Source organism: Helianthus annuus, chromosome 11, assembly GCF_002127325.2.
Source record: "Helianthus annuus cultivar XRQ/B chromosome 11, HanXRQr2.0-SUNRISE, whole genome shotgun sequence".
Lineage (NCBI taxonomy): Eukaryota > Viridiplantae > Streptophyta > Magnoliopsida > Asterales > Asteraceae > Helianthus > Helianthus annuus.
The window spans coordinates 124,035,895-124,057,542 of NC_035443.2; the positions used below are offsets into that span (position 1 = coordinate 124,035,895).

At 38.0% G+C, this 21,648-nt stretch overlaps 1 protein-coding gene across 1 annotated transcript; it reads left to right on the plus strand.

The window, feature by feature from the left end:
- The first annotated feature begins 6,300 nt into the window (after window positions 1–6,300).
- On the plus strand, window positions 6,301–6,672 carry LOC110876455 (leucine-rich repeat extensin-like protein 5). Its single transcript, XM_022124629.1, has one exon. It carries the CDS (start codon window positions 6,301–6,303, stop codon window positions 6,670–6,672), a length of 372 nt encoding a protein of 123 aa, XP_021980321.1.
- Window positions 6,673–21,648: the final 14,976 nt, after the last annotated feature.

Genomic DNA, 21,648 nt, shown 5'->3' on the forward strand with positions numbered 1-21,648 from the left:
ACAAAACTACTATAGGATTCCAAAACCATTCCCAACAAAGACATTTAATTTTTAGCAACTTCTTCAGAATAATCCTGATCACTTTCAAGATTTAATACTATATTGCATTGAAGTTTTCTTCCATTCTTTGTTGCAGAAATGTTTGGATCGAATGATGAAAATCTTGTGCTGCTTGATCCCTGGGATTTCTTTTTAGAAGAGTCTTTTGCACTGAAAGCAGTTTCAACTTTTGGAGAAAGATTTGTCGTTCCAGTAACACCACTCTTGTAATACAAGCTGATGTCCTGTTCTCCATCATAATTCTTCATCCTGGCTATCTTCCTCTGCTCCATCTCTTGAGCTTCCAGGTGTTTGATGAAATCTCCCAGTGTCATCTTTTTATAATCTCTTCTGTTGGATCTCAGCATCATCAGAAAAGTTCCCCAGACATCATGTGGTAGCGCATCTGCAAGTTTTTCAATTAATTCATCAGTATCTTTTTTAATTCCAAGTTTTGACATATTTCTCACCAAGTTACAATATCTTTCGATTATTTGCTTGGTGTTTTCTGACTTTAAACCACGGAATAAATCAAATTCTTTCTTCATGAGCGACATTTTGTTTTTGAGCATCTCATCACTTCCAACAAATTTTGCTTCTAATTCTGTCCAAATTGAATATGCAGTTCCATCATGTTGAAGCAGTATCAAAATGTCCTCTTTTATCGCTTGCTGAAGCAGACTCACCATCAGTTTTTCATTTCTATATTTCTTTTTCTCTTCAGTACTCATTTCTCTAATTGTTTGCTGCACACCATTTGTTGTGGGTCTAACATATGGTTCTTCAGTGTGTTCCCACGCATCCAAATGATAAGCTTCAACCCAATTTCCAAACCGTTCGGACCATGCATTGTAATCATCAATATCCATGAGCTTAGGCGGTTTCTGAGATGTCCCAGATTCATTTTCAAGTAACGCATTCTGAGTGATGGTAATCGGACTAGCAAAGGCATTATAAAATTCGTTGTCCATGTTCAATTGTCCAAAAGTTCACAAATTCCAAGTTTAGGCAAAATTAGGGTTTGGAGCGAAATTAATCAACTACTATTTCGAGCGAAATACCAAGGTTCCACTTGAGCGAAATCACACTCTCGAGCGAAATCACTGTTCTGATTTATTTTTGGAACGAAAACAGAATTATGCTTGGAGCGAAATCACATTTAATGTCCAACAGGAGCGAAATCAACGATGCACTCTTGGAGCGAAATTAACTTTTAACATTGGAGCGAAATTAATACATGGCTTAGAGCGAAATCTGATCTAGGAGCGAAATCAGATTCAACTTTCGAGCGAAAACACTTTTCTGAGCGAAATCAAGTGACAATTTCGAGCGAAATCATCATGACATCATCTTAAGCACGAACAACTTCGAGCGAAATCTCAAAAATACTAAGTTTTACTTTGATTTAAGTTTTGAAATTCTCAAGGGTTTACTAATACATGATTATGAGTGCTGTGTGTGAAATTGAGCCGGTTTTTCTGAGAAAAATTTTCAAAATTTAGAAAGAAGGTGTAGAAAATCAGAAAATGCAGCTGAAATGGCAAGAACTCTTCCTCCTGAGCTCTGATACCACTTGTAGGATCGTTCTCGGCCCTGAATGAGTTGATCAGAAGAATCCCTATCCAAAACAAGAGGCGGAAACTAATGTCTTGGTGCAATTTCAGCCGTATTCACTTTAAACTGTTGTATTATTGCTCAATTGATCAATTACAAGCTCTGACAACACTTCGGCAGCACTTCGTGGCTTACCGGAAGACAACACCTAGATCTATATTACTATTTCGCTTCTGAGCTTCCACTATATATAGTAGACCTAATTTCGCTCCAACATGCAGGAGCGAAATCATCAACTTACATTCAGAAGCGAAATCAGCAATCATGACCACATTCGGGCGAAATCAGGAATAAAGGGTTTTGCTCCAAATGACTACATGTCATTTGGGGCGAAATCACTTCTAATACAAGTTTCTTGACTTTCGTGCCCTGTTCTATCCTATACAACGTAAGACTCGATACAAGACATAGTCGACAGACGGATGCACCAACGTAATAGACAAGGCCTTTGTGACTTAATAACAATGGAAGTTAATTTGTTCATGTTTTGTTTCTAATTTCAGTACAATGTAATAAATTTAGTTCAATAAAACAGAAATTTTATCCATGTGTTGTGAAACAATGATTCTGTTACGACACTCCCCGACGTTTCCACCGCGGTTTGTTGTTTTAACGCGGTCGGGGTGTGACACTATGTGTAAACACGACAATTCTTCATTCAAATGGCCTTTTCAAAGACTGCAAGACATTTTAATGCATGGCATTACTTCCAAGGACTTTTCAGAACTGATCAAGTGGACCCTCTTGCTGAAAGTGACCACGTATTCGAGTTATAAAGATTGCATGGTCAAAATCTAAAAGTTCTCAAAAATTTGTCATCTATTTAAAGGCTTACGGACCACAAAGAATCCACCTTACGGACCGTAAGGTGGCTTATCTGGGCGATACAATTTGAAAAGCGGTTATGGACCGTAAGGGCTTAGGCTTACGGTCCGTAAGGACTGTATCTGGGCAGTAGAAATGGACAGCTACGGGTTGTCATCTTCTACACCCCTTTTCTCGAATCAACAGCATGTTGATGGTATTGTAAAACCTCTAGGACACTTGTATGCATCAGATTTCACCTGAGGACACCTGCATTGATCCTAAGAACCCTCAATTCACTATAAATAGAGGCCTTAGTTGAGTTCTTGAACTTGCACAATTCAAATTTCACTCAAAACTCACTCTCTGAAGCATCCTGGTGTTCAAGGAAACTTTCTCAAGTCAAAAATTCGTGCTAAGGACTCTTGTAAGCGTTCTTAGCTTCTATAGTTAAGGTTTTATTAGCTTAATGACCGAAAGTCAAAGATATCGTAATTACGCTTTGACTTCGTGATTAATCACTAACGGTCCAACCATTATTCAAATTGAAAGTGGTTATGTGTTGGCAATTATGTAGGTGTTAAACCCTTAAAAGGGCACCTTCTAACTATCACGTTATCTCAGTCAATTGTCGGGTCAAACTACTTAACAGAAAAGTCAAACGAGTCAGTTTTTGCAAAATAAATTATAACTGATAATGTAAAACCTATAAAATACATTTTATCACTTAAACAACTTGTTAAATAATATAAGAACGTGTTTAGGCATGTTCAACCCGACAATTCTGAGTTTAGGCTCGGTTCGCAACCGAAAGTCGTAAAAGTAGACTTTTGCTTTGACTTTCAGTTCTGACCCGATTTAGCTTAGTATAGATATGCCTTAGGGTTCCTTTGGAACCACATTATATGTTAGTATAACCCTCTGAGGTTATACTATTCGGTTCCATTGAAATCTGAATCATTTGCATGTTCCGTTAAATGCTGTAATTAAAACGAGATTTTTGAAAATCTGAGAGGACAAAAAGTTTTATTACTGATATATAAGTATGTCCTAAAAATTTGACATCAGTTTATGGTCAAAAAATAAAAGATATGCAAGATATCGTAAAACAAAAGCTTTTTCTTAATTAAATTGCATTTTTGGCATAAATCATATTCGAACCGAATTTTTGGCATCAAACTTTCTACCCACTATTATAATATAATATTTAGGGATTTTTGGAAATTTTTGTCAAATTTTATATTGACCATAATATAGAGTTCTTGCATGGACTCGGTAATTGACGATAATGCCCTTTTCATTAATAAAATGAGTTTTATGCATCATTTGCATGTCAAACCCTTTTCTACTGATTTTATACATTAAATAAAATATTTTAAACAGTTGAGACTGATCAGTATCTCAAATTTCTTTAAACGACCCGAATATCGTCAAATACCGGCTTTTATGCGAAATAGGCGCATAGTATGGTTTAAAACCATATTTAGCAGCTAATACTTGTTACCTACTGATTTTAAAAAAATAAATTTTTATACTTTAACAGTAAGTATAAGTCTTGAACTCCGATTTCCAAATTTGACCTTAAAAGCATATGTGAAATGACTAAAATACCCTTACGGGGCTTAAATTGGTTTTAAATTTGTTTTGGGCATAATGGAAGATATCCTACTGATATCACAACACATTTTAAGCATAATAACTTATAGGACTTGTACATGACTCATTTGGTTACCCGTTGTGCATATTCGCATTCGGTACGGTTTATGGAACTAGTTTGCATAAATTAACCGAAACGGGTCAAACCTTATCATTTTTACTTCAAAATCCAGAATGTGTTTAGTTTACCCATTTTATACAAATCTTCATACTTGTTGGGTCTAAATCACATTCTAATCCGGTCTTCGCTTAATCTTGCGTTTTGAACCGTAAACCTTTCATTAAAACTAACCGGTCTAAGTTAAAACTTAAATGAGACCCCTTAGGAATCTAATAGGTTATTAAAACCTTCGTTCCAGATTAGGAGCCCAGTAAAAGCTACTTGTACTTGCTGATTTGAAATACGACTGAGAATAAAGTAATTTTAGCTCAGGCAAATACTTTTAACTTATTTTCCCTTATATGGGCATGGGATACGGTAAATTATTACCGCTTGGTCGGGTATTGAATACTTAATCGATTAGTGAATAAATCATTGAGATAACCTGTTTTAATCTGTTTTGTTTGCTGCAAAGCCTTTGGGGGGTTAATGACCGTGTCCTGGATATCCTCGGCTCATTCATTAGAAATGGCCACGACTTAAGCACGGGGTGTAGGCATACACCTGACAGTTGCATATGTAAAACGGTATCTCACTCGTGAGGAAACTTCTTGTGGGCCTATACTAGTGGTGTGTCTATTAATCTTGTCCCTGCTCTTCTAACCGGGTCCTGAACGGACGACAAACATATAATTCTGTATACAAGATTATTTCAAATAATTGTCCCAAGTTATAAAATATTTTATGCATTGTGCATCCAAACCAATTTTATGAATACTTTTCAAAAGTGTCAGTTAATTGTATTTACCATTGTAAACTGACGTATTTTTCAAAAAGATTAAGTGCAGGTACTACGCGTAATGGGCTGGAAAACTCCTGATTATTAAATAAAGAGTCTTGCAAGCTTTTAACACTTAAAGTTTGTTGAACAATATTTTCTTTTGTTTTAGATCCGCGAGCGGATCCACTTACAACCGTTGTGTAACATTTTATTATACTTTCAATTCGGTTTGTATTATTACTTTAGACTTCCGTTGTGCATTAAATTGTGATTATTGACTATGATGATATCAACTACGTCACGATACTCCCCACCGGGCCCACCGGTAATACGTGGAAATATCGGGGTGTGACAGGTTGGTATCAGAGCCAACATTGAGTGAATTAAACACTAGCCTTTTGTGTTTAATCTCAATGACATAATTGCACATTCCTTGACTTCCGAGTCTAGGCAAAGGACTTAGGATTAATCCTAATCTTATTTGGTTTTTGTCTTTTGTTGTTTTCTTTTGTTTTGACAGGATCAAAGACAAAATGCCGCCCAGAGTTAGAGGCAGAGATGGAAGAGGAAAAGCCCCAGTTTTGACAAGAAATGACCATGAAGCCAGGCCATCCCACCGGCGTATACCCCAGCAACGCTTAGCTCTAGTCCTCGTGAAGACTAAAGAACTTACTTGGAGCCCGCGAGACGCTCCGTCTCACTCAGTTCCTCACTGTCCTACCACAACTCGTTCGGACCACAACAAGATGAGGAGCCTAATGATTTGCATCTTTCTTTCATCCCATTGCGGCATTCAAGTTCTCACAATGCTTTCTAGAACCCGACTCCCTATTTCCAAAGCCGGTTCAACCCAATGAACCAAGTACAAGAACCAGAGGGTCCAAACCCTTTCGGGCCGGCCGATCACTACCCCGAAATCCAAAACATGGATGTGGACGAAGTTCCAGATCCTGAGATGCTACCAACTAGGATGCCGACGCATCCCATCGATATATCTAGCGGATCATCCTTCCATGGTTCGCCTTACAGGGGCACAGATATTTGGGCCGAAAGATGGGCTTCTTACAAGTAGGAGTACACTTCCCCTCACCGCAACTCACCACCGCACCAGCGGGTCCCTTCTGAGGACCCACATTTTCAGGAGGTCACACCGCCGCCGCCGCCAACGCCAGAACAGCAATTGCCTCCTGAACCACCGAGGGGAAGAAGAGGTGCACGGGTGTCCATGCGAGGGGGTTTCCATTTCAGCACCCCCCCCCCACACTCCAGCAACAACAATTACCCGCCACTGTATGAAGACCCGCAAATGGGTGGGCCTTCACACCTAGTTTCTGAAGTCGACTCTGCACCAGTCACACCACCACCACAAATGGGTTATAATAACCCAATTCCTTCTTACCCCGGTGCAGCGGTTTATAACCCGTTTGAGCAGCAAGCTTATTTGGGTTATAGTTACAACAATGCCCCTGACGTTGACCCGTACCTCGTGGCAGTGAACTACAATGCTCTCTACCCTGGACCCTTTCCAGCTACATACCCAACTGGGTACCCAGCATATGGGTATCGATACCCACCACCTCCTCAACCACAGCCGCAGCAGCCGCCGCAGCCGCCACAAATTCAACCACCGCAGCAGCAAGAGATCCTCCAGCGGTTCACGAGGTGGAGCAAATGGTAGATGAGGAGCGTAGGAGCCGCCGTGGTCAACTGAAGGGTTTGGAAAACCTTATAAAGGGGGAGAAGAAGAGGGATTATTAAAAATCCTCAATTTATTTGTTTTGTAATTTTATTTCAATCAAGTCCCTGCGTGGACATTCTTATTTATGTATTTGGTCCCTGTGTGGACTTGTATTTCTTATTTTAGTCACTGTGTGGACAAGTTGTTTATTTAAAGTCCCGTTTAGGGCAGCTATGTACTTCTTTCAATTTATGAAATGTTCATTTTAAAAATTTACTTGTCATTATATGTATAAATATATCATATGAAATAAATCAAAATATCATTCCAATTTAATATTGATCCGCTATTAAACAAAATCTTAAAGGTAAAACCTAGCCCATATCCTTTTAAGACATGGCCATGATGGTAATTCCTTTTTAAGAAAATAAATCTTTGTTAACATCTGAAAACATGTTAGCACTCCTGACAATAGTGATACGATAAAATCACACTTGTCATCTTTATATTGGATTTTTCCAATTCCTTATTCTTACCTAATGATTTAAAACATCCATTAGTGATGAAGTGCCTACGGGCCATAATCATTGTCCAGTAAGACAAATGGCAGTTGTAGTCTATGACTCCCAGTTAGGAAAGGTGATGAACTACGTTCAAACCTAAATGCCTCGACCTATAGAATCATGGCTTATAAATTAAAACTGTCCTTGTGACTAGGCCTTTTGTGTGCCACCTTAATATCCATAATAGTTTAAAATTGGAATAAATTATAATTAAAGATTTAAATAAATTAAATTACCAAATTAACCATTATGGTTTGTAACTACCATGGTTAATGAATCATCAAAATGATGAATCTATAAAGACTTCTGAATAAAATTGTTGTCATCATTTTTATATAGCAACCAGGCTACATGGCTGAATCTCAAGAGGTTAACAGTCACCCAAGGGAGAGAAACGATATCACCAGAGTTAATGTATATTGGTGCAGATCTACAAGCATTAATAGATAATGTCGTCACTCGAGCCATAGACAGACAGTTTAAAGAATCAAGTGGTACTCGTACCAGGACCCAGTCTTTGCCTCATACGAAACCACCTACCAAGACACATACATCTCACAAGGACGATTCTCGTCATTCGTTGAATCACAGGGGTGTCCCATCTAAACAGATTGTGCGTAATCAGGAGCCACGTGTCAAAACCTGTTCTTACAAATACTTTGTCTCCTGCAAATCGAGGGACTTTACAGGAGAAAAAGGAGCCATTGATTGTATGACATGGCTCGATGAGATGGATACTGTAGTTGATATCAGTGGTTCTACGGAACAAGATATTGTGAAGTTTGTTTCACAATCATTTAAAGGTGAAGCTCTGGCTTGGTGGAGGTCGTTAATCCAAGCCACTGGAAAGATTCCATTGTATAACTTGTCTTGGGATCAATTTATTGCACTGATCAAGGAAAACTTTTGTCCTCAGCATGAGGTTGAGAAAATCGAGACTGACTTCTTGACTTTGGTCATGAAGAACTTAGATTATCAGGTGTATGTTACAAGCTTCAATACCATGTCCCGATTGGTTCCTTATTTGGTCACACCGAAACCAAAGTGCATAGAACGTTTTATTGGAGGTCAAGCTCCAGAAATCAAGGGAAATGTGAAAGCATCCAGACCTACCACATACAGATCAGTGGTGGATCTATCTCTATCTCTCACACTTGATGCGATCAGAAACAAGTTTGCCAAAGCTTCTGAGCAAGGAAAAAGGAAACGGGAGGATGAGAGTTCTCATCGCTCCGACAAGAAAACAAAGGGGAACTCAGATCACAGGAAGAGTTCTGGGTTTAAAAAGGATACCCAACAGACAGGTGAGAAGCCTAAGTGTAAAACCTGCCAAAAGCACCATTTTGGGAAGTGCAAGTTCGAATCAAAATCACAATCGCAGTCAAAGCCAAATGTATGTGGGATCTGCAAGTCCAAAGAGCATAGGACTTTGAATTGCAAGAAAATGAAGGATGTGTGACATCTGTGCTTGTAATCATTGTAAACAATTCAGTTATCAATGAAATAAAGTTATTTGATCCCTATGTTTGTTTGTTTATGTTTGATGTTTTTCATGTTTTGGCTTTTATTCGATTTCAAACTCTATGTCACTTTCTGGAGAATTATACGCAAACTGGTGCGAAAATGAAATCAGTTATATGCAACAAATGCTCCGGAACATCAATTTATTCTTAACATACCTTAAATAACCTTTACATAACTTAGAAATAAGTTTTAGAAGGTTTGGTATGCCGAAATCAAGTTATTTCGCTTACAGGGACTAAAATTGACAAACTGCGAAAGTATGCCAATCTGAACTATAATAAACATTCCGGAACATGGCCATAAGTTAAACACACCTTAAATATCCCTTACATAGCTTAGAAATAGGCTTTGAGGGGTTCGGTGTGCTAAAATAAACTTTTCGGTCATTCAGGGACTAAAAGTGTCAAAAAGTGCATAAGTTTGCATTTTCGCGCATAACTTACGTTCTGAATACATCCGGACATCCAAAAAATTTATGTAAGCATTAAAATATTATGTTTTAATGTTTGGCATGAGAAAAATCCAATCGTCGCGCAATTTGGACCATTTTTGTGTCTGTTGCGACTTCCGTCGTAATTAACCGAACAACGCAATCGTACGGCCAAACGAACCGACATCCGGCATATTTTTGAGCATGTTTCAAGTTCCCTATACTTTAACTTCATTTTAGATCCTTAAAATGGGGTTAACGGGGTTTAAACGTGCCAAAACGCATCAAAAATCAAGTTTGGAGGTACAGGGGCCTGTTCTGCCAAATTCAATCTTTCTGACCTGCAGGGTCCTTACGGACCGTAAGACATACTCCATACGGTCCGTAAGCAGGTGCCAGATACCAGAAAATGCAATCCAGCTTGATCCAGCTGTTCCTCACTTGTGCAAATGGTTTTGGGCAATCTATGGGCTGGTTTGGGGGCTCCCCTGGTTTTGTAAAACAATGGGCTTGATGTGTACGGCCTAGATTGAAGCACGTTATTCAACAAATGATCCTAACGGTTCTACTACATCTATAAATACCCCCACCATGTCTTGCTCAAAACCCACTTGAATTCTGAGATTTTCTCTAAGTTGAAGTGTTGAACACTTCATACCTGAGAAATACTTGGAATATCAATCTTGCGGGGACCTTCTGTAAGTATTCTTTCGCGTTTTTTGTTCGTTTTAGCGTTAAAGTCAAACTGTGTTTGACTTTCTGCATTGACCAGTTTTTGGTCAACGCGAAGTTCGTTTGAACTTCATAACGTGAGCGTAATCACGATGGTTATAGTCCCTAGTAACTATACCTACTGATTACCACGTTATCTAGGCTCAGTGACGAGTCGTAGTTTCGGCCAAAATGCGTTTTCTCGCGTATTTTGTAACCAAACTACTCTAAGGGTATTAAAACCGTTTGTTTTAATACCAAACCTGTTTTCTAACTTTACTAAACATGTTCTAGCATGTTTAGTTCGTCGCTTTTAGATTTGTGCTTGTTTAGGGTCGTAAAGGTAAGCGATCTAATCAATCGCTTATGCTTACGAACCCGACCCATTTGGTCGATCATTAGAATCCGACCAAACATTTTAGGTGACCATAGTTGTATAGGGAATAACCTTCCGAGGTTATACCTTATGGTCACGACGTTTAAGTAGTTGTATGATAAGTAGTTCTTATGCCTTAGGTAAATTACCAAAATACCCTTTTTACGCCAAAATTCATTTTAAGCCTATGTAACATAATTTTTGGTGTCGAAACTAATTTAACAACAATATTAAACATGTTAAGGCATATCTTGCTTGTCATAGGGCTAGTTAGGCATTCCGAACGCGTTTTACGCAAATGACGCGTTAAAGTAGCATAAGCTACCTAAGCGGGTCGTAACAGGTCAAAAGCACTTAGGATAGGTTTCGTTTTAGTATATAGGCTTTGTTAAACCATATTACATAAGTTCCCATACTTATTTGGTTTACGAACCCTCGTACTACCCGATCCTCCGATAGGGCCGTTTATTTATGTAGTTACCTATATAGGTGCCGTTTGATTCCGTGATCTTCTAGCATTGCTTGGTGGTTATCCTACGACTTCTAAGCAATCTCAAGTGAGTACATAGTACCCCTCTTTTACTGTTTTCCAAACATTTTGGGGTGAAACACATGTGCCTACTTGTTACTTTCGTGCTTTCTTGTTTTCACATCATATGCTTGCTATGTTCTTAGTACACTTATAGTACATGATTTCATTACATCGTTTTGCTATGTATGTTGACTGAGTATACTAGCACACTGATTTACATTACGTTGCTTTGCTACATATGTTTACTTGGCATATTAGCACATTGTTTTACATTACATTTTCTGCTATGTATGTTGACTGAGCATGCTAGCACATTGATTTACATGACTTTTCTGCTTTGTATGTTAACTTAGCATACTTAGTACATTGTTTTCACATAACTTGTTTACATTTGGTATAACATTTGGTTTGCATAAACGGTTCTTTTACTACATTCATTAACATTAGCTACGCCGCTCGGTAGTAAGTAATGGTACCATTGGACTTGACAAATCCCGTTCCTGACACCCTAGGTTTGTTTGGGTGAAAGGAATGACTGAATCCGAAAACATTTTACTTTGATAACCTTTACTCTAAGGTTATCCTGCTGTCTCAAGGCTTGAATGTAATGCGTTAACTTACCACATAAATGTTTGTATCAATAAAACAAGCTTTTACTGGGCAAAACATAACTTTTTGATTTATTCAAAATACTTTGTTTTGTTCCTTTTTACTTATGGTTAAGTATTCTCATTTTGTTACTTACCATACATAACTTTTGTTTACACTTAACTACATGACTACATTTTGGGTTTTAAACATATGACAATGGTTTAGACAAGAACATTCGATGGTTGGTTTAAACATGGACTTTATACATTGGTCGTTTGTTTAATGACTTAAGTAACGATATGTGTGTAGTATGATACAAGCATGGTGGATACGCCGCTGGTACTTCCTATATATAAGTGCTTGTATTGTATTACATGTCATAGCGTTATTTAAATCATTTAGTTTGGACTCATACATTTTTTACACAAATAACACATTTTCACAAGACTTCGTTTTACAAAAACAACTTGTTTTATACAACTTATTTTTACTTGGTTATTCTTTTAACCATACGTTATTCTTCTATTTATACATATCATTTGATTTCATCGCTTTTCAAATGATTTACAAAACAAAACATTTTACAAGATTCATGACTAACTTTTATTAAACACTTTTCTTAAACTTAAGTCATGAATCCTATTTTCATAAAACCTATGTTACTCACAGGCATTTTTATGCTGATGTACCTATTTTCACATGTGTTTTCAGGAGCTAATGCATAGGATGATCGTGACACGCTAGGGTGGACTCGGGCCTTAGTGACATAAAACAGAGCTAGACTTAGTTTAATGACGTTATGTACTCTTTACTTCAGTAGTTTTAAGACAATGTAACATGTTGGTTCTTGTTTTGAACAATGTATTCCACCCTTGGGTGATGAATAAAATATTATTTTAATTACCTTGGTTGTGGAACAATAATTCTGTTACAACACCCCCCGACGTTTCCGCCACGATTTGATGTTTTACGTGGTCGGGGTGTGACAGGATGCAACCTATTATGATTGCAACGAAAAGGGGCACATAAAGACTAACTGCCAGAAAAATCCAAGGAAGCCTGAGGAGGCTAAAAAGACCAATGCTCAAGTCTTCCAGATGAATGCTCAGGAGGCAGTTCAGAATGACAATATTATAACAGGTACATTCCTTACCAATGATGTTTATGCTAGAGTATTGATTGATTCAGGTGCAGACAAGTCTTCTGTAGACAATAAATTTTGTAAACTGTTAAATCTGCATGTTAAGACTCTAAGCATAAAATATGAGGTAGAATTAGCCGATGGTACCATAGAGACTGCTTCAACAATCTTAGATGGATGTTTTATATCCATTAGGAATCACTCTTTTCCACTGTCCTTGCTTCCGTTGAAACTGGCAGGATTCGATATAGTGATAGGCATGGATTGGTTGTCTCGTAACCAAGCCCATATTGTATGTGATAAGAAGCAAGTGGTTATCAAGACTCCTTACGGTGAGACATTCACAATTCAAGGAGATATGCAGTACGGATTGCCTAAACAAGCGTCTATGCTTAAGGCATCGAAGTGTTTGAAGAGAGGTTGTGTCATTTACATGGCACATGTAACCATTAATGAACCAAAGCCCAAGATCCAAGACATCCCTGTTATTTCTGAATATCCAGACGTATTCCCTGAAGAACTACCTGGTTTACCTCCAGATAGGCAAGTGGAGTTCAGGATCGATATCATTCCTGGAGCAGCACCGATTGCAAGAGCACCTTATCGGTTGGCGCCGACTGAGATGAAAGAGTTAAGGACTCAGTTGGATGATTTGTTAGAGAAGGGATTTATTCGACCTAGCTCGTCCCCTTGGGGAGCACCGATTCTATTTGTAAAGAAGAAGGGTGGCTCGATGTGTCTGTGCATCGATAATCGCGAGCTGAACAAAGTTACGATGAAGAATAGATATCCATTGCCCAGGATCGACGATTTGTTCGATCAGCTTCAAGGAGCAAGTTACTTTTTAAAGATCGATCTAAGGCCAGGTTATCACCAGTTGAAGGTCAGAAACGAAGATGTGCACAGGACCGCATTCAGAACTCGCTATGGCCACTATGAGTTCTTAGTGATGCCTTTTGGGCTCACTAATGCACCTGTAGCATTCATGGATCTCATGAATCACGTTTGCAAGCCATATTTAGACAAGTTTGTCATTGTCTTCCTTGATGATATACTTATTTATTCAAAGAATCAAGTTGATCATGAAAGACATCTCCGGTGTATCCTTAAACTTCTTCAACAAGAGAAGCTCTACGCCAAGTTTTCCAAATGTGAGTTTTGGCTTCGTGAAGTCCAATTTCTTGGACATTTGGTAAGCGAGCATGGTATCCAGGTGGATCCCGCTAAAATTGAAGCGATTATGAATTGGCAAGCGCCTAAAACTCCCACAGAAATTCGCAGCTTCTTGGGTCTAGCAGGATACTATAGGCGTTTCATCGAGAACTTTTCAAGAATTGCTGCACCTCTAACTTCGTTAACTCGTAAGAATATGAAGTTCGTTTGGGGTCCCAAGCAACAAGAATCCTTTGAGATTCTTAAGCATAAATTAAGCAATGCTCCTGTGTTGACATTGCCAGAAGGGATTGAAGAGTTTGTGGTTTATTGCGACGCATCGCACACCGGTTTGGGTTGTGTGCTTATGCAGAGAGGCAAGGTTATTGCCTATGCTTCACGTCAATTAAAGGTGCACGAAAAGAACTACACCACCCATGATTTGGAATTGGGTGCCGTTGTATTTGCACTAAAGCTTTGGAGGCATTATCTTTATGGAACAAAGTGTCTAATCTATTCAGATCACAAGAGCCTTCAACATCTGTTTAACCAGAAGGATGTTAACATGAGGCAGCGTCGTTGGATGGAGACTTGACTGACTATGATTGCGAAATTCGATATCATCCGGGCAAAGCTAATGTTGTAGCTGATGAACTAAGCAGAAAGGAAAGGGTTAAGCCTATTAGAATCAATGCCAAAGGCATTGAATTAAAGAACAACTTGAATGAAAAGTTGTTAGCCGCTCAGAAGGAAGCTGTTTTGGAAACTAACTTTCCGAATGAGAAGTTAGGTGTGTCTGCGACCAATTGTCATGTGGCAAGGATGGAATCCTAAGATTGAATGGTCGAATCTGGGTTCCAATCCAAAGAGGGCTTAGAGACGTAATCCTTCAAGAAGCTCATAGTTCAAAATATTCAGTTCACCCGGGCAGTGATAAGATGTACCAGGATCTGAAAGCAAATTATTGGTGGATAGGTTTGAAGAAATCTATAGCCACTTATGTGGCTAAATGTCTAACGTGTGCACAGGTTAAAGCCGAGCATCAGAAACCTTCAGGTTTACTACAACAGCCTAAACTTCCCACCTAGAAGTGGGAAATGGTAACTATGGATTTTATTACTAAGTTACCAAGGACGAAGCATGGGAATGATACGATTTGGGTTATAGTCGATAGACTGACCAAATCAGCTCACTTCTTTCCTATTAAAGAAACACACAGCTCCGATAAGCTAGCTCAGCTATACATGGAGGAGATAGTATCTCTCCACGAAGTGCCGGTATCGATTATCTCCGATAGGGATACTAGATAGACGTCTCATTTTCGGAAAATCTTTCAGCAAATATTAAGGCACTCGTTTAAATTTCAGCACTGCTTATCATCCTCGGACAGATGGATAAAGCGAGCGTATAATTCAAACGCTTGAAGATATGCTCAGGACTTGTGTTATAGACTTGGGAGCAAGTTGGGATGACCATCTTACTTTGGTTGAGTTTTCATACAATAATAGCTATCATTCAAGTATCCAAGCCGCACCTTTTGAGGCTTTGTATGGAAGAAAGTGCAGAATACCAGTTTGTTGGGCGGAAGTTGGAGAAGCCCAACTGTCAGGTCCTGATATAGTCCTGGAGACGACGGACAAGATTGTTCAAATCCGTGATCGTCTGAAAGCCACCAGGGATAGACAGAAAAGCTATGCAGATATGAGACATAAACCTCTAAAGTTTGAAGTTGGTGATAAAGTGCTACTCAAGGTATCACCCTGGAAAGGGGTGATGCGTTTTGGCAAAAAGGGCAAGCTGAGCCCAAGATACATAAGACCATTCGAGATCATCGAATGTGTCGGGTCTGTGGCCTACAAGCGAAACCTACCAGAAGAGCTTAGTGGAATTCATAATGTGTTCCACATCTGCAGTTTGAAGAAATGTCTAACCGATGAGTCGCTAGCAATGTCACATAAGGACGTGCAGATTGACGAGAGTTTGAAGTTCGTTGAAAAACCTTTGTCGATCGAGGATCGACAGGTTAAGAAGCTTCGAAGAAAGCATGTGCCAATCGTCAAAGTGAAATGGGATGCCCGTAGAGGCCTAGAATACACATGGGAGGTTGAATCCACGATGAAACAAAAGTACCCTCATATATTTCAGTAAATCTAGAGGTCGAGATTTCTTTTAAGGGGATGAGGATGTAACATCTCGCAAAATCATGTCCAATATAATAAAGACACGTGTCATGAACTTTAGACGTGTCATAAACCCTAACCATGTTAAAAAGATAACTGGAGGGACTAAAGTGTCAACATGTTAACTCTTACCTCTAAGTGACCTGTTAACGTTTCCGAAACTTTGTAATATATTAATACCCTCTCATGAATATCTGATAAAGATTTCATAAGCATCCGGTTCAATCTTCTGATAAATAATTCAACTTTCAAGAAATAGGATCCTATGTGTAAACATGACAATTCTTCATTCAAATGGCCGTTTCAAAGACTCCAAGACATTATAATGCATGGCATTACTTCCAAGGACTTTTCATAACTGATCAAGTGGACCCTCTTGCTGAAAATGACGACATATTCGAGTTATAAAGATTGCATGGTCAAAATCTAAAAGTTCTCAAAAATTTGTCTTCTGATTAAAGGCTTACGGACCGTAAGGTGGTTTATCTGGGCGATACAATTTGAAAAGCGGTTACGGACCGTAAGGGCTTAGGCTTACAGTCCGTAAGAACTGTATCTGGATAGTAGAAATGGACAGCTGCGGGTTGTCATCTTCTACACCCTTTTTTTCGAATCAGCAGCATGTTGATGGTATTGTAAAACCTCTAGGACACCTGTATGCATCATATTTCACCTGAGGACACCTGCATTGATCCTAAGAACCCTCAATTCACTATAAGTGGAGGCCTTAGTTGAGTTCTTGAACTTGCATAATTCAATGAAGCATCCTGGTGTTCAAGGAAGCTTTCTCAAGTCAAAAATTCATGCTATAGTTAAGGTTTTGTTAACTTAATTACCGAAATTCAAAGATATCGTAATTACGCTTTGACTTCGTGATTAATCACTAACGGTCCAGCCATTATTCGAATTGAAAGTGGCTATGTGTTGGCAGTTATGTAGGTGTTAAACCCTTAAAAGGGCACCTTCTAACTATCACGTTATCTTAGTCAATTATCGGGTCAAACTACTGAACAGAAAAGTCAAACGAGTCAGTGTTTGCAAAATAAATTATAACTGATAATGTAGAAGCTATAAAATACATTTTATCACTTAAACAACTTGGTAAATAATATAAGAACATGTTTAGGCATGTTCAACCCGACAATTCTGAGTTTAGGCTCGGTTCGCAATCGAAAGTCGCAAAAGTAGACTTTTGCTTTGACTTTCAGTTCTGACCTGATTTAGCTTAGTATAGTTATGCCTTAGGGTTCCCTTGGAACCACATTATATGTTAGTATGACCCTCTAAGGTTATACTATTCGGTTCCATTGAAATCTGAATCATTTGCATGTTCCGTTAAATGCTTAAAAATGGACCATTATGCCCTTTTGTAATTAAAACGAGATTTTTTGAAAATTTGAGAGGGCAAAAGGTTTTATTACTGATATATAAGTATATCCTAAAAATTTTACATCAGTTTATGGTCTAAAATAAAAGATATGCAAGATATCGTAAAACAAAAGCTTTTTGTTAGTTAAATTGCATTTTTGGCATAAATCATGTTCAAACCCAATTTTTGGTACCAAACTTTCTACCCACTGTTATAATATAATATTTAGGGATTTTTGGAAATTTTTGTCAATTTTTATACTGACCATAACATAGAGTTCTTGCATGGACTCGGTAATTGACGATAATGCCCTTTTCATTAATAAAACGAGTTTTATGCATCATTTGCATGTCAAACCTTTTTCTATTGATTTTATTCATTAAATAAATATTTTAAACAGTTGGGACTGATCAAAACCTCAGATTTCCTTAAACAACCCGAATATCGTCAAATACCGACTTTTATGCGAAATAGGCACATAGTATGGTTTAAAACCATATTTAGCACCTAAGACTTGTTACCTACTAATTTTAAAAAAATACATTTTTATACTTTAACAGTAAGTATAAGTCTCGAGCTCAGATTTCTAAATTTGACCTTAAAAGCATATGTGAAATGACCAAAATGCCCCTACGGTGCATAGTTTGGCCATAAATGATAAACCTCACATATGTATGATATCTTACTGATGTAACTTGATAAAATTTATATTTTTACTGTATATTTTAGACCAGAACCTCAGTTTACTATTTAACCTCTTTTATAAACTTTAAAATGACCAAAATACCCTTACGGGCTTTAAATTGGTTTTAAATTCGTTTTGGGCATAATGGAAGATATCCTACTGATATCACAACACATTTTAAGCATAATAACTTATAGGACTTGTACATGACTCATTTGGTTACCTGTTGTGCATATTTGCGTTCGGTACGGTTTATGTAACTAGTTTGCATAAATTAACCAAAACGGGTCAAACCTTATCATTTTTACTTCAAAATCCAGAATGTGTTTAGTTTACCCATTTTATACAAGTCTTCAAACTTGTTGGGTCTAAGTTAAAGCTTAAATGAGACCCGTTAGGAATCTAATAGGTTATTAAAACCTTCGTTCCAGATTAGGAGCCCAGTAAAAGCTACTTGTACTTGCTGATTTGAAATACGACTGAGAATAAAGTAATTTTAGCTCAGGTAAATATGTTTTAACTTATTTTCCCTTATACGGGCATGGGATACGGTAAATTATTACCGCTTTGTCGGGTATTGAATATTTAATCGATTAGTGGTTAAATCATTGAGATAACCTGTTTTAATCTGTTTTGTTTGATGTAAAGCCTTTGGGGGGTTAATGACCATGTCCTGGATATCCTCGGCTCATTCATTTGAAATGGCCATGACTTAAGCACGGGGTGTAGGCATACACCTGACAGTTGCGTATGTAAAACGGTATCTCACTCGTGAGGAAACTTCTTGTGGGCCTATACTAGTGGTGTGTCTATTAATCTTGTCCCGGCTCTTCTAACCGGGTCCTGAACGGACGACAAACATATAAATCTGTGTACAAGATTATTTCAAATAATTGTCCCGAGTTATAAAATATTTTATGCATTGTGAATCCAAACCAATTTTATGAATACTTTTCAAAAGAGTCAGTTAATTGTATTTACCAGTGTAAACTGACGTATTTTTCAAAAAGATTAAGTGCAGGTACTACGCGTCATGGGCTGGAAAACTCCTGAGTATTAAATAAAGAGTCTTGCAAGCTTTTAATACTTAAAGTTTATTGAACAATATTTTCTTTTGTTTTAGATCCGCCTGTGGATCCACTTACAACCGTTGTGTAATATTTTATTATACTTTCAATTCGGTTTGTATTATTACTTTAGACTTCCGTTGTGCATTAAATTGTGATTATTAACTATGATGATATCAACTACGTCACAATACTCCCCACCGGGCCCACCGGTAATACGTGGAAATATCGGGTTGTGACATCTTCCCTTGCGCGAGCTATATATCGCTCGATAGTTTTAAGGTGTTCTATTATCTTATCAGCTATGGGTGTGATAGAATAAGGATGTCATACCCCCAAATTCCACCATGCGGAGTATCACTGCTTGGAGGCGTGACATGACCAGGATCGAGCCACCAATCATATTGAACAATGTAATTTAGTAAATGAAATCAACCACAATACGATTGATGACCAAAGCTAGTTAACTAAGTTTAGTTTAAACAGCGGAAGCATAAACGTAAATCCAAAAAAACATAAGTCCATAGTTTATAAGTTAAAGTTCAAACGCAAGTTTAATAAGTTCATAAGGATTTAAATATTAAGCACGGAACATAACAGTCCGTACACCACAACGACTCCTTCCTAGTGCAAGCTCCAAGCATTTAGCGACCTGTAAGGCATGTAACAACGAGTCAACAACAAAGTTGAGTGAGTTTACGATTGGTTGATTTGTTTTAAGTTGTTTCTGAAAATGTGGTTTGTCTTTCGTTGGCGTAATTGCCGTGGGGGTTACCCCGTAGTTGAAAGAAAATTTAACCAGTTCATTCTTTATTACCCAAACCATGTCCATGATTAGTGGGGGCTTCCCCATGTGAACCACTAGACCGTACCATATCAACTACTAACGCAAATAAGTTGTGCCCTACGTCAGTGTCTATCATCACTGACGGTTTGCCATAGTCCATTAGTACACGCCCGTCCGACTGGCACGGTGTGAGGTTTGTTAAACCTAATAGCGCTATTAACTAATGACCCGCTCGCCATTGGCCTCGGCGATTAAGTCGATATAAAAATAAGGGACTTATGATAGAGTTTTGTCTAGTAGGTTTTAAGGTTGTTGTCCTACACAAGGAGGACGAACGTACGTAGTTCTACCTAAGGAGAATACACAGGATTAATATTGGCATCCTACCCATGGAGAATGGCCGTTCATATCCTACCCAAGGAGGATATGTAGATTTAGTTTTAAATTCTTTAACCCATTCCCAAACCACCGGGAATCTCATGCCTTAGAAAGTGTGTGAACTCACCTCGGTTCGCTCGGTTAGATTCTCAAATATAGCTAACAGTCAAGGTCAGTCAATCACGTCCTAATATGATTACCAGTTAGTCATTTAGTGGTTTTCAAATAGAGCACAAAGTTCCTACACGTTCTATCACATAACATGCATTACTTTAACGGTTTTTGCCCATGTAAACTCTCCATCTATTCCCATTCACAAATAAACATACGACATTGCACATAACACTTTTATCGACACATAACATGTTAGATCATTCACGGATAACATACTTGACATTTAGACACGCAAATTACTACTTGTGTCATTTCAACTTAAATATCCAAAACTGGGCTGTTTTCGAGCATTTTAATAAAATAGTTATCTTATTTCAAAAATTCCAAACTTTTTACAGAAGGTGCTAAATATCCAAATATTATTGTGTAAAAATCTCGGGATCTAATTCATCACTAATATTTTATTAAAAATCATTTTCCGGACTGCAATCAGATTCATTATTTTCTGACTGCAGCCCACGGAATAATTCATTAAAAATTCATTGTAAGTCGGATTGACGAAATTCCAAGTGGGACAATTACTACGACATCGGTGTCCATCTACAGTACCCATTTCATGATCTAATCCTACCCAGGTTTCAAGTTATGACTGAAAATATAACACCCATTTATTGCTGTAAAAACTCAGCTTTAGCTGCTGTTACAAATCGGGTCTTTAAAAATAGTAAACAAAGTCCAAAAATTATGATTCCAGTGCCATTAGAACCGTATTTCATAATGCATAAATCTAGACTTCAGAAAATACATTTTTCGTTAAGTTACGGTCAGGTTACAGCCAACTGAAGTTGGCTGTAAAAACCAACCAGCTTTCTATTTCAGCTTTTAACTTTCTAACTTGTGTTCGATTGATTCCGTTAACATGTTTAGTGATTACAACAACATCAAACATCAATATTAATCAGCAAACTCATCAGAAAATCAACAAGAATCATAACAACATCATTCTAACATCATTTCATCACTAGACTAGTTTATGTTCAAGACTTGTTTAAGGTTCTTTAGAGTTTCATGGATTCTCATCATCAATATCTATTAACCACTTAAATAACATGAAGAATGAACGGATCTAAGTTCTTACCACTAGCTCAAGGCTAGGGGAGTTTAAGTGTAGAAAAGTGATGGTTAAAAGCGAATAGAGAAGGTCCTTCCACTTCCGAACGCACCGAGCTTCGTTGTATACCTTCTAACACCTATGGATGCTTGTGGAATGTATGAGAAATGATTTGAAGGTGGTGGTATGGTGATGGTTGTTGGCTGCCGTAGGTGATGGAGGAGGAAGGAGAGCTTTTGTTGGTGGTGAGTGTTGATGTAAGAGA

Bases quoted from the DNA above. Each gene is read 5' to 3' on its own strand.
- LOC110876455 (XM_022124629.1), top strand. From the start codon at position 6,301: ATGGGTGGGCCTTCACACCTAGTTTCTGAAGTCGACTCTGCACCAGTC.